We start from the raw sequence: 14,173 nt of genomic DNA on the forward strand, positions 1-14,173 counted from the left end.
CTTTACCAAATATTTTTTTCTTTGGCTTTAGAACCCGAAGGAAGGAATGGAAAAATCCCAGACTAGTGTGTGCTGAAACGGAGCCCCACCCTCCCAGCAGAGGGCACCACCCTCCCAGCACCAGAGGATACAAGGGTCACATGATCACACACGATGGTGCTAATGCACTGCTGTTTCCATGCAAGAATCATGGACTAAAACCTCTATGAGAGGGAGGACGGATTCTCATACTTCTCCGGGACTAGAGAATAAACGTGATCACGTGAAGCAGGAAGGGCACTCACCAGATGAAGACGAACGGCACCTCTTCCTGGGGTCCGACTTTCCTTCCCCAGCGTCACCAAGCTTTCTTTAAACTCAGAACACAACCATTTCGAGTCATCAGCTCCCATTGACCCAATGCTTGAAAACTGCCCTACTATGGGCCAGGACTCCCCTTTAGGAGAGGCATGTTCTTTCAGAAGCTGTGAACAGAAAAGCTTTAACAACTCAGAACCTGGTTTTCTGTCCTTGGAACCCCTAATCGACAGAAAAATGCTGAAAATATTACATATCAATTTCATACTCACTTTTTCTTCTTTGGAAAATGTTGCTTAAATACTAAAAATATTTTAATGGGATAGGTGGACAGAAGTATTCTTCTAAAATTCTTTGATTTGTATTAAAGAAAAACCAATTTTTTTTTTTAAGATCCCTTTTAGTAGGAATGTCAGATAAACCACTGACCTGCCATATGGAAAGAGATTTTGCCTTGAAATAATTGTTAATACCTAAAAAAAAAAATACAGACTATTGTGTATTTTGACTCCTTTCATTTGAAAGAGATTTAACACTTGGGCTCCATGTAGTGATGCTCTAAAAAAATTAAAGAGTGTTTTTATGTATATATACAGAGCACCCTAAGCACTGCAGGAGCCTGATCTGCATTTCCTGCTTTGATAATTATGCAAAGCGGCAGAAACAATTCAAAAATATTTGGAAATTTTATCTACTTAAACATGTACTGAGTGTCTACTACGAAGAGGCTGAAGAAAAATAAGCCGCAGCAGCTCCCAATGGAGTTCATATTCTGACTGATGGATTATTTAGTTTGATAAGTATTATTTTTCTTAACACAGTTTAGGCATTAATATTATAAACGTGGTTACCAAAAAGCCTAGTTCTCAGTTTCCACCCTTCTGCAGCATGGTGTAAGAAACAGGACTGAGGGGCGCCTGGGTGGCTCAGTAGGTTGGGGCCTCTGCCTTCGGCTCGGGTGGTGGTCCCGGCGTCCTGGGATCGAGCCCCGTGTCGGGCTCTCTGCTGGGCGGAGGGCCTGCTTCCCTTCCTCTCTCTCTGCCTGCCTCTCTGCTTAATTGTGATCTCTGTCTGTCAAGTAAATAAATAAAATCTTTAAAAAAAAAAAAAAGAAAAAAGAAAAAAGAAACAGGACTGAGCTGACAGCTACAAGACCCAGTTTCTGTTCCGGTGCTCGACCCCTGATCTGCTACAAGGTCCTGGACACGATCCTGGGCTTCCATTTACAGGACAGTGAAAGACCAGTCTGACCATTCCTGTCTTCCCTGGAAGGAAGCTGTGATGCAACAGGAGTGTGGGAGAAGTGGTCTGGAAACCAAGATGCTCTTTTCCCTCCAGGAAGACTGATTCTACACACCATGTACTAGCATCCAGCCTTTCTCAACCATCAGGCCACAAACTGATAGCCACCAACCAGCATACCGAAGGCTCAACAAGTGCCTCCTTGCCTTCTCTAGTTCACCTAATCCTTATGCAATTTTGTGAGTGAAGTACTGTAATTATGCCTGTTTTATAGAGGAGAGGCAGGTCACATGACTTATAAACAGGTAAGGATTTGAACGCATGTATGAGAATCTGCCTCCAAGCTATCCACTCAGCCTGTGTGCTCTAATGCCTTCTTTAGGTCATGACATGAGGATGTTAGCTTCTACATTCTACCTGCTTTCAGCTGTGGTCTCAATTCAAAAAAGGAAATTAAGTTTCATTAACCAAGAGTAATTCTTACATGACCAATACTTCACAGAAAAAGGTAAAGTTTTTAGGAGAGCCACCTGGGGAATTTATTAGTGCCATTAATGGGTCCCCTAAACAGAGATGAAGAAAACCATAATCTTGAACATGCTTGTTTCAATTTGTTAAGACTTTTCTTTGTTCATTTTCATACCAGCAGCAAAGACTGCTTTTGTAATAACTCTTAAAGGCTCTGGTTTAGTAAACAAAATACATCCTAGCACAGCTGTAGCCTTTACTCAATAGTATTTTTCTGTTCTTTGTTGAATTTGTATGTTAAAATCCTTCAGATGAGGAAATCAAAAGCAACAATAACTGCATGAATGAGAAATCTAAGAAATAAAGCAACTAAAAAAGTCTTTATACTTCTGCCATTTAGAGCAATCTATACCTCAAAAAGGCAAAACATTAAAAATTACTGAAAACTATAATCAAGAGCATGCTGTTCACCCACAATTGTGCTTTAATGAAGCTGCCATCCAAATATATTATGAAAAATATACACTAGTTATAACAAAATAGTAAAAATTCTGTTACCTTTCTAAGTCTAAAATGTCCCCAATTATCTTTTTGACTTCCTTGAAAGCGTCCTGGGGTTGATCCAATAAGATAAACACTAAAAGGACATAAAATACAAGTTATAGAAAAGAGTGATATGATTCGTGGACCCCCAAATAACAAAATACACACAAAAACTAATGGTATCATGAGATGTTCTAAGAGACCACCTATTTTCTTGAGATGCCTCCTCAGAACAATAACTGACACTCATTTTCAAGCACATCAAATCATGGTGGAACACTCACAAGGGTAAGGTACCAGCAATGAAATCGTGTAGCTTCAGGAGTACTCCAGAAGGAGGCTTACGGTGAGCAGGAAGATTACTGGCCTCCACTTTAGCCCCTCAGATGTAGGAGAGGCAGATAGTGAGAATGTGCTCTCACGTTATGAGGGACAGCCAGATATCACTCTACCTCCTTCCAAGGCTCCTGCACTGTGGCTACGGTATGGCTCTCAAGGTATTTATCCGCTTTAAGAATCCCGAACTGCTAAGTAACACATACTTGGTTTCAGACAGATCGTGTTTGTGGATGGTATCTATCCACTCCCTGAGTGAAGGAGCATTATAAGCCGTCAAGTAGCTGATGAGATCAGCTTTAAAATGTGTTGTTGATTCTCCAGATCTGTGGGTTCCATGGATAATTTGTGGGTATAAGGGGCTCAACCATATTCTGGAATAGAAAAACAGAACAACAACAACAAAAACCAGTCAGGAAAGCAACTGATCACCATGATACCTCTGCTGACTACACACTCACCCTAAGGAAGAGGCGAATCGCACTTGGAGTCCGCATGGTAAGTAGAGTGCATCATTAGGGAACATGAGCATAAATCCCACTGCACCACTCCAATGGCTTCCACAATATTCAGAATGATTTTTCAATACCTCACCATGAATTCAGGACCCTGCCTCTGCCCATTTCTCACAACTCAATGCTCTATGCTCCCTCTTCGGCCACACCTTCCTTATTCTTTACCCCCACCCCCCACCTCCACACTGCTAAGACCCCGTGACAATAACTAATAGCTGCATGCTTAATGGTCACAGCAAATCCATACCACCCATAGTACCCCCAGCAAGCCACCCCCATGTAGCTCTTCAGCCAAATGGGAAAAAAGTTACCTACACTAAGAAAAATGTATATACAAATCTATTTGCAATAAATAAACTCATTTTCATGATGTATATGCTATAGCGGCTTGAGATCTTTTCATGTCCTGTACTTTCCTGGTGCCTGCAATGAGTAGATAACACATTTAATTTAATTACATTTACTAACCTCATACTTTCAAACAACGTAGTAAACAATGTATTAAAGAGATCTTTCATTTCGCCGATTGTCCTCAAAGGAGGGTAATTCCATTCGCCTAAACTTCTATGCACCCACAAGTGGGAAAAGCGTACCTAAACCCCATCCCTCTATGACATGCTCCATGACAGATCACAAAGAAATATGGTTTCAAACCTCGTGCTCAGTTTCAGCTGCAAAATCGCCCGGGCCAGCAGTCCCGCATCACAGGGTGTGTGTGCCTCACATTTGAGATAATGAGCAATGTCAGGCTTAAACAAGTGCTAAAGACGTATTTGCTGTCACCAACTTTCTGCTTCTATGGCTACCCCACTGCAGTTCTACCTGTTAAGCCCAAAGAGAAACTGCCCAATTCCTCTTTCACCTGGCACCCCTCAAAGGAGACTGGGGAGATGCAGGCCACCAGGGCAGGAAGCATCCAGAACTGCAAGGATCCTGCCCGTACATTTTCTGAACTCTGCACACATATCTAGCAGGGTGGCATGTCACACCTTTCCTTCCCATCTTGAAGAGACCCCTTGGACAAGGGGTAACATGTGTGAAGAGGACTACAGCCCAGGTTCTGGGGCCAGATCTACTTCAAACTGGCTGTGTCCTTTGGGGCCAGCCCAACGAGCTCTGTGAACGCCTGGTGCTTTACATGAGTAACGAGCACACCGGGCCGCACAGATGTGTCAGTCTCTCCCTCACACATAGCAATTCGGAGCTCACAGGCTGCTGGGCTCCTCCTGGATTAAAGGCTCCCTCACATCAGTGTCTGGATGAGGAACAGGACAGATGACAACTTTCTAAACCAGGATACGGAGATGTGAGGTGTTTTTAGCACTTGACAAAGTAAAATGTGTAACTATCGTGGGCCAAATAATTTTCAAAGTGAGAAATTAACAGGCAGACCAAGCAGCAGCTAAAAAGGATGGCTGAAACACTTGTACAGCAGACCAGGACCAGCAGAGCGTAACTAGTGGACCAACCGTGAAAATTACACCAAAGGACTATTTTTAAACATTAAAAAAATTATAACCCACAACACAAAAATGCAAGTTTGGGATTAGAATCTAGACTCACTGTGAGATAACAGTACCCAACTCGAGGGTGGCTGGCAAAGGGAAGTTGGAGATTTCATACCCTCGATACATTAAGTTTGAAACCATGTGCCATCAACTTAAAGGAGCATCCATGGCTCAAGCTTCTGACTCCAGAAAGAGCTGGGGGCTAGGGGTGGGACTCTTTGAGCCACATAAAAATCAGTGCCAACTTGATAAACTCCATAAGACTCATGAATTTCAAAACCCAACCAAGCAGCTAAGCAGCTCTAGGAGTAGCAAAGGTGTAATTAATTCAGTTCTATTGCTCAAGAGAGTCCTCCTGTGGCTGAGGCTTTTGAGACAGTGGTGATCCTTTCCATCCTGAACCAGCTGGAATTCAATGCATTTTGAGAAGCAGTGGGACACTTGAAAACTGGAACAGTTTTACAGAAAAACTATCAGGCACTGTGGGTGGGGCTCTAAGTCCCTTGCTACGCTGGGGAAGGGGAGTGAAGAGAGCTAGAGATGTCGGGCTCAGGGAAAAGCCTGCCTTTCAAACCGGAAGGGCCATCTGAAGGGAGAGGGGGTACCCTTGTTCTACAGAGCAGTGGAGTCAAATCAAGCCCCAGGACAGAGGCTAGAAGGTCCTGTATTTCAGGTTAACGTAAGGTATGACTTAGGCTCTGCTAACATGCTCTGAAATTAAGAGTTCTAGCCCAGCCTAGGCAGTGACAGGGAGCATAAGGCAGGGGAAGAGGAGAGTAGAGAATATGGGAACTGTGAAAGGTGCTAGAGGAATGCCTGAGTTTCTTCTAATCCTGGAGAAGGCAGAGATGTACACAATGGCTTAAAACAGGGAAATGAAAGCCAGCCAGAATGAAGAGCTTACCAAGTGGGAGAACAGTGCTTAAAACTTGACTTAAGCAAATCCCTAAAACAAAAAAAAACCCAGCCCCTCTTCTTAAAAGGACTCAAAGACTAGATCTGGAATAAGTATACTGAGGACAAAGGGTTAGTAATAAAAAAAGCATGAAAAAATTTCAAATTCAATTTTTCCCTTGACGATTCATGACCATATGAAAGTATCAAAGGCTCTAAAAATACATCAGATTTCTTTTATGGAAAAATAAACTGAGGATGACAGCAAGTTTTTAACAGATGATTAACCACTAAGTTCCCCTTCACTACCATTTGGGAAATGGCAAGCAAAAGTACAGTGGGTACCGGGCCAAGTTACTGACGGGTCTCACCAGAAAAATGGGTTCAGACCTTTCATTTTACACCCTCTTTCTCCTGCCTCAGATCCTTTGCATATGCTGTTCCCTGTGCTTGGCTGTAGAGTATGTATAATTCCATTTTTGTAAGAGCTAAGAAAAAAAGGTCCTTCTGTTTACACATACAATAGTCACAGATGTGTATGTACTAAACTGTTAGCACTCGTTACTTCAAGAGGGTGGGTCTGGGGGGTGGGGGGGGCACAACAAAATACTATTTCCGTGTAGGTCTCTTTTCTATGCCACATGTGAGGGTTTCTGTTTTTTGTTTTGTTCTGTTTTAACAATATAAGAGAAAGGGAATGCCACCCAGAGCCACTGCTGTGTAGTAAATAGAAGCCTACAAACCCCTGAGTTTTCTGGTGCCAGTCAGCATGGATGAGGTTGGAGGTATGTATGACAACCCGGAGGCCTTCTTCATACAGCAGTAACATCATTTTCCTTTAATAACAGAGAAAAGAACAAAAGCATTAAGACTACTTTTAAAATATGTACTATTTTTCCAATGCAAATACCATCAGCTGAAGGAGTGCTTAGACCCTTCTAATACTCTTTAACACTTACAATCCTCATTTCTTCTACACATTAAAATCAAAGTCCATTTTAGTGATAGGTAGAAAACCACCTTCCAAAATGCTCTGATTATCAGTAAATGAACTTTGGCCTCATCTTGCCTGCATGGCCAAGCCTGACACTTTGAGCCCTTACCCTTAGCTGTTACCCGCTACTATTCAGGACCACGGAAACCTTCTTGTCCAGTGTTTTTTGAAGTATGGTCACAACCTCCTGCTATATCATGGCTAGCATTTTTTTTTTTTTAATGGCTAGCATTCTTTAAGAAGTTGCAATAAAGGGGCGCCTGGGAGGCTCAGTTAGTTAAGCATCGAACTCTTGATTTTGGCTCAGGTCACTATCTCAGGGTTGTGAGATCAAGCCCCATGTCAGGCTCTGCGCTCAACAGAGAGTCTGCTTGAAATTCTCTCTCCCTCTGCCCCTCCTGCTTATGCTCTCTCTCAGAAATAGATAAATCTTAAAAAAAAAAAAGTTGCAATAAAGTTTAAAAACTCAAAAATATACTGTAGACATTTAAATAGCTAGTTTTAGCATATGAGTATGGACAAATATAACAGACTAAAATGTACATTGTATTTTTTAATGTGAGTTGCAGTTTAGAGAAATTTAGAAAATGCTTCACTATCCTAAGACTGATCTTTTCTCATACTCCACAAATGCCATACTAATCACTAACGTGTATCTCGCCTTGAAATAAGTCTTTCCTTTATTTACTAAAATCAGACCCAGTTGAGTCCTCCCTTTCCCATGGGCCTTCCCTCCCCAAGCCTCCAATTATCAGACAGAGTTCTCGTATTTTAATTCTAGCAAGAGAAGGAATAAGAACAAAAAAGAGCTTTCTACTTGAAGCTGAAGACCTAAACTCCAGTCATCAGTTGGAGGCCAGAGGACCCTAAGGAAGTCACTCAGTGTCACTCAGTTTCTCACTTACAAAGTGAAGGATCAACCCCTTCCTTGCTGCATAGGGTTGTGAGATGGAAACATAACATGCGTTCGTGAAACAAACTCTCTCACATGTGCATTTCCAGGACTCCCTCAGTGTCTTGCTTCATTTCTTCATCTGCTACTGGAGGGCTTTTGGCTTCCCAATTGTTTCCTAATTATTTCAGGAATCTAAGTTCTCTCCATGTAACTAGAGATTCACTCCTCAAGGCAGTCACTCTTCCTTATGTCCACTGGGGCCAAAATGCTACTTATACTTAATACCTACTGTGATATCAGTTCATGCATGGGGGGCAAAATGAACCAGTGGTTCTCTCCAAACAATACTGTGAATGGTATTTGGACAGGAGGAAGTTAATATAAAAATATACTGCACAGAACAGAAAAGAGAAATTTAGCTCTTGCCGAAATGAGAATTTAACCCAAGCTGGCAAACAGTAAGTTAATGCAAAGCTGGAGAAGTGACAGCTGCTGAACCCATCTTTTCTCCATTTATGAAATGTGCTCCCTAAAATCTAGGCAGATTTACACACACAGTTGCCAAATTAGCAGCTGACTGTAATTAAGAATAAGGCCAGTTATGAATTCAAGATGTAAGTTTCACAAATATTTCCATTAATCAAGGCATCAATTATCAGGAAAATCATGTACTGCTGTCAGTGAATCCTACCCAACAGAATCGTGAACTACTCTAAGGAGAGCCATCATCTCACACAAAATGGCATGAGCTAATGAGTATCACAATTAAAAATGGATAAAGGATAAGAAAGGAGGTCTCCCCTGAACAAATGCTGACCTACATGTCACCTGTTAAGTTGTGGGGGCAGCAAAAGGGATGATTTCCAAATCTGGAGCTATTCCTATAAAGGGGGGAGAACACGAATGTCTGCAGAGCACCTATGGGCCAGGCATTCCAGCAGCTCTCCAGAACAGCAACACACCAAATCCCTACAGCAATCCGGAAGGCTTTACCAGTCTCATTTTACAGCTGCAGAATCTATGGCTGGGTAGGTAATGAGATGATCAAGGTTCCTTAATGAGCCAGAAGAGCTTGTTCAGATCACGTGTGCTGGGATCTTCCTCTCACTGAGGAAGAACGGGGCCAAGGACCTTCACACAACTGGTGTGTGAGTGGGTGGACGGGTAGGACTGTGTGATCTAGGGGAGATGAAGGACGAAGTCATGTGTGGTTGGAGGCCTGCCTAAGGACGCAAGCAGAAAGGGGTGCCTGGACCACCCGGCAGTCTGCCACTGGCTCCCAGTTAGATATTCGCCATTCGGCTGCTTTTGTTTCCCTCCTTCCCTGCTATGGATTCTCAGGGCCAGAGGTACTTTTGCTCCCAGCCCTGGGGGACACTGAAAAGCTTCAGAATTCTAAAACACTGGGTGACAGGCCCTGGGACTGCATGGCATCCTACAGAGACAGAGAAAGCATGTTTATTGTACCTAATAGGGATGATGATTGCGGGGGCGGGGTGCCTACATCATGGTTGTCTTTGGATGCAGCTGTGCACAGTACATGGTCGATACATGCTTGCTAAACTGAATGTCAAAGACTACTTCCTATTTACTGTGGTAGCTACACTCTCAAGTGGGGAGGCACATGACACCCCAGCACCAGGAGCTGGAAGGTTTCCTCCTTTTTCTAACTCCTATAATTTGGCCTCTCTCACCCAAACACTAAGAGCTAAAAGAATTATTAAGTCTGAAAACACTAAAACTGTGTCTCAATATTTATTTATTTTTTAAAGATTTTATTTTATTTATTTGACAGAGAGAGATCACAAGTAGGCAGAGAGGCACGCAGAGAGAGAGGGGGAAGCAGGCTCCCTGCTGAGCAGAGCCCGATGTGGGGCTTGATCCCAGGACCCTGAGATCATGACCTGAGCCGAAGGCAGAGGCTTTAACCCACTAAGCCACCCAGGTGCCCCTGTGTCTCAATATTTAATGAATTCTTTTAAAAAAAATTTTTAAACGAGCAATGGAGTAAATTCAAGGCATGAGTTTAATCTCCTACAAGATACTGGCATTTTAACATGATGTAAAAACTACACAGATTATGTGGTTGGGAAGGGCTCTGTTATAATTGCTTCCCTAGGCATTTACAACTCCAAGTGAGTAACTGCTGGGTTCAACCTGCTAAGTGTGTGTGTGTAACGGGGGTGTGGGAGAAGGAGTAGACCAAAGGAAAAAAATGAGGTCGCTTTTAGCTGTAAACAAACAAGAATAAAAAATGAGTTGTAGTTCTATCTTCAACAGTAGCTGGAAGGTAATTGCTTGTCTACTCAGAACCTCTATATAATGAAAAGGAAGGACCAAATAATTTGTTAAATAGCATAAAAAAAGATAGCCTCTCTAGGATCAATCAAATGTCATTATGCTAGATCCTGGCCAGGCCCAACACACTCAGTCCATCACAGGACTTACAGTATAATTGAAATGAAGATGGAAGACATGGGCTCTCCTATGTGCCAGCCTGTTAATTGCAGCATAATTAAGCCCAGTGCTGACTGCTGACACAGAATGGGTGGCTAGTGCAGGGAGCTGGCGCTAGAGACCTAGCATGCCACCATGTCCAGGGCCCAAATGGGAGACAGTATTTCAGAATCAGTAAGATCTTTATGCTCAGGGTCCAGCTTAGGGCAGTGGGCTAGGGTCCATTTGGTGCTATTCATTGCGGGCAGAATGTCTATCTATGACAGGGTGACTACTGCCATCCACCGCCAGGCTCTCCTGTGATGCAGGAAGGGGAGCCCAAGACACCTATTCAGTCTATTCAAGGCTATTTTGTATCCTTTGCTGAAATTAGCATCCTGTGACCTCAGTGCTACTAAAGAGTAATTTATACCTGAGCTAAATGCTTAAAGTTCCTAACAATCCTCAAACCCTGTCCTGTTAGAGGCTACCAATCAGGGATGGTTGGTAAACACTGCAACATTTACTCAAGGGCATCTAGACCAGATAATGTAGCATTGAAAGGCATCCTCTTATGAAATGGCTCAACTCTTCCGGCCCTGGTTCCTTTTGAAAACAGGCTGTATGCTGCAAAATGCATTTTGCCATAAAAAGATGAACGTATTTCCTTATTTCAAGTCACTGTAACATCAAGAAAACAATGACCACGGCAAGACTCAGGACTAATATTCCTCCTATGAGATCACTTGTTGCCCTAGAGATGGACATCTGAAGGAATCTGCTTGCAATACCAACCCATTTCCAATGTCGGTCTCCAAGATGAGGCTTTGTCACATCCTTCTGACAAATCCTTTCTAGAGAAATGTGATTCATAAAAATATTGAAACAGGGACAACCATATCTTATTCTTTTTCTCACTTATAGAATAATTATGTAAAAAGGCTCGAACGGCTGGGCTCACGGCAGTAGAACAGGAGTCAAACTGATCACTGGATATGTGTCAAGCAGGAAGTAATAGGGGTTTTTCCCGTCTAGTTTACAACGTCTCAAAGTTATTCTAAAAGGAACTTCTGAGAAGTCTTGAGCAAGAATATGCATCCGCTTCTCAAGTTAACAACTCTGCAAAATAGGGGTGTCTGAGTGGCTCAGTGGGTTAAGCCTCTGCCTTCGGCTCAGGTCGTGATCTCAGGGTCCTGGGATTGAGCCCCACATCAGGCTCTCTGCTCAGCAGGGAACCTGCTTCCCTCTCCCCTTCTGCCCGCTTCTCTACCTACTTGTGGTCTCTCTGTCAAATAAATAAATAAAAATCTTTAAAAACAAACAAACAAACAAAAAAGACCAACTTTGTAAAATACTTTTTTTTCCTATCACAGCATGAGGCTGACCTAACAAGTCTATTTAATGCAAGTCAGCTTCTTAAGAGATCACTAGACGTTAAGGTAGTAGAATCCACAGACACATGACTGACACATACAGTCATCCATAAACACAGACTACACAACCACCAAATATTCCCCTCAAGCTGGCTGTAAGAAATATCCTAAACAGAATGAAAGCAGAAACCGCATCACAGATTCAGATTTTCACGCTGAGAGCCAGAATCCCAAGACTTTGTCTTAAGGCCATTAGTAAACGGCTCCACTGCCTCTAATTTTTACTGATAGGCTCTTTTCCCTGGCAAAACTGGTACCTGTGAGTTCCTTCAAAAGCACTTTTTGGAACAGCCTCCTTGGCTCTCATAAAATCATACCCTCCCCCATCTCATAAAAACTTGCTTACGTGTGGTGTGTTCCAAATGCAATATCCAACTTTGCCTAGGATGAAAAAGAAATTGAGTCACTTATTTTGAACAAACTCAATATCCCTATCTATTGGAAATCAGGTTACAAAGGGTTCAGGTCAACTTTGTTTGGAATTGTTTTTACTGCCTTCTAGTGGACAAACCCTGGACTGACACTACAACTTTTATAATTCTACCCTGTGAGGCTCATTGAAATTTTTTCTATTAGCCAGAATGATTCGATACATACTCCACTTTTAATTACAGTAATCAAGAAGCAAGAAGCTGGATTTCTTTAGTTGCCAAAAAACCAAATGAGACCCTATGCAAAGTTTTAAGATATTTGGCTTATTCAGAAATTAACGTATCCGGAAGTTTCCAGACCATATATAAAAAAAAACCAATGTGGTAGCAGTATGCATTGTGGTGCTGAAACAGAAGTTCTCTTATACTGACAACCTAACAAGTGCTGAAAAGAGATAATGTATTCAATCTATTTTCCTATTACAAAATGATACCTTTACAAACAAACAGGAGTGGGTGGAGAATTAAAACATTTTTATGTAACATCTGATACAGCAAGACCTTGGTTAAGTAGAATATGCCTGAAGATGTAGGCTATGAAAGAGTTAAACAGAAATGTCAAACCAGGTCAACAGTGAGGAATGTGGGTGGAGGGACAAACCCTATCCCTACAACTCTGGGTGACTCTTAAAAATACTTAAATCTCTGTGCTTCATCTTTCTCCTCTTTACAATGGGGGTGCTGTCAGGGGATTCAGAGTTTTAGGAGTAAATGAGATAATTACATGGACTGTCTAGATAATAGGGCCTCCAGGGGATAAGCACTCTACAAATGGAACCAAGCACTACTACAATCAAGCTCCCCACCCCAACAGGGCGAGGAATGGACCTGTTTGCTGAAGGAAGAAAGAGGCAACTGGAATACAGGGTAGTATGACGCAGCCCATCTTAGGGATGCTCAGACAGGTGGCCCCGCCTACTACATTCCTAAGCTCAGTGTTTGGGGATGCTCACAGACCAGAATTCATTTATATGTTCTGGCCACACAAATCAAGAGACCAGGGAAGAGAAGGTCTTTAAAATTACAGAATTAGAATGAAGACTGTCTCCCTGTAAACTGATATTTAGCTCAGATAAAGCAATGGTCAAAAGTCTGGGGTTCCAAGTTTAGTTTCGCTATAAGCTGTTTGCTCTTGCTCAAGTCTAAGCACGAGCTAACGGATGCTTTTTAGGCAAATGCACCAAATCCTCGGCACAAAAACCCAGTGAAAAAGACAATTAGCAATCCATTCTAAAGATAAATTAGGCTTACAGAAGTTAAGTGATGGGCCAGAAGGGCACAGTTAGTGAGAAGAGAACTGCAGAACCCAGGCAGTTTGAACCTTGACCACCACAAGGTCTCAATCTCTGGCCTCAGGTCCTGCATGTGCAAAATGGGAGCATGCTGGTTCTTTGACTAGTATGCCTCAGCTTTATCAAGTAATACTATGCTGTGCAACATCGCCCCCCCTCAAAAAAAACCCCCAAGAATTCATCTTACAGACAAGATATAACAATATTTCAACAGGTCAGGATCGGGCCACAAATCTCTACTTTAGACTAGAAATGAGACCTTCTGAACAGCTCTTTACTCGAGCTAAAGACAACCATGCCCTCTAGCGGCTGGCCGGGAGCACACCACCAGACCTGCCACACACCCACCCTACTTCCCAGTACAAGGAGCTAGTACCTGAAAAAGACTTCCTATTTCCACTGATTTCATGACTGGTCTTTAGGATTCCTGTGTTATTTTCCACCCAAAATTAGTCTCATTAGCACCATCCTACTGCAGTTAAACCTCTTCTGCTTTTGGAAGCAAAAGCAACCACGGGATTTTAGGCAAATGCCAAGCTGAGGCTTATCTATGTGTAGAAGGTAAGCCACAAACATATTGGGTAAAGGAGTGACTGTCTTAAAACTCCAACTATATATAAAGTACTGTGGGCTAAATCATAGGAAAAATTTAAGACCAGCTTAAGGTTGATCCGACTGAGGTTTCTCACTTTGAATCTTTAAAAATAACCACATATACACAGATTATGTTTTATAGTTGAAAGAACATCAAAATGAGTTGGAATTCTTACATCTTATATGGACAGGGAGAAAAAACACTACAAAAAAAAAAATGGAGAAAAGTCATCTAGGTTCCATGTAGTTCACTCTTGTCAACGCACTCCAAGAGGAGAAATCTGGAGGCCATCTC

General features: G+C 42.3%; 1 protein-coding gene across 1 annotated transcript in view; it reads right to left on the bottom strand.

Moving 5' to 3' along the window:
• Positions 1 to 14,173, bottom strand: part of TDP1 (tyrosyl-DNA phosphodiesterase 1) — an 89,239-nt gene that overhangs the window by 61,766 nt on the left and 13,300 nt on the right. The window contains exons 6-10 of the mRNA XM_080808493.1: positions 11,908 to 11,942; positions 6,547 to 6,639; positions 3,093 to 3,260; positions 2,566 to 2,644; positions 285 to 464 (exon numbers count right to left, since the gene is read on the bottom strand). Coding sequence (XP_080664619.1) covers positions 285 to 464; positions 2,566 to 2,644; positions 3,093 to 3,260; positions 6,547 to 6,639; positions 11,908 to 11,942 — 555 coding nt within the window. The remainder of the gene's footprint in view (positions 1 to 284; positions 465 to 2,565; positions 2,645 to 3,092; positions 3,261 to 6,546; positions 6,640 to 11,907; positions 11,943 to 14,173) is intronic.

Source organism: Martes martes (assembly GCF_963455335.1).
Source record: "Martes martes genome assembly, chromosome: 7".
Lineage (NCBI taxonomy): Eukaryota > Metazoa > Chordata > Mammalia > Carnivora > Mustelidae > Martes > Martes martes.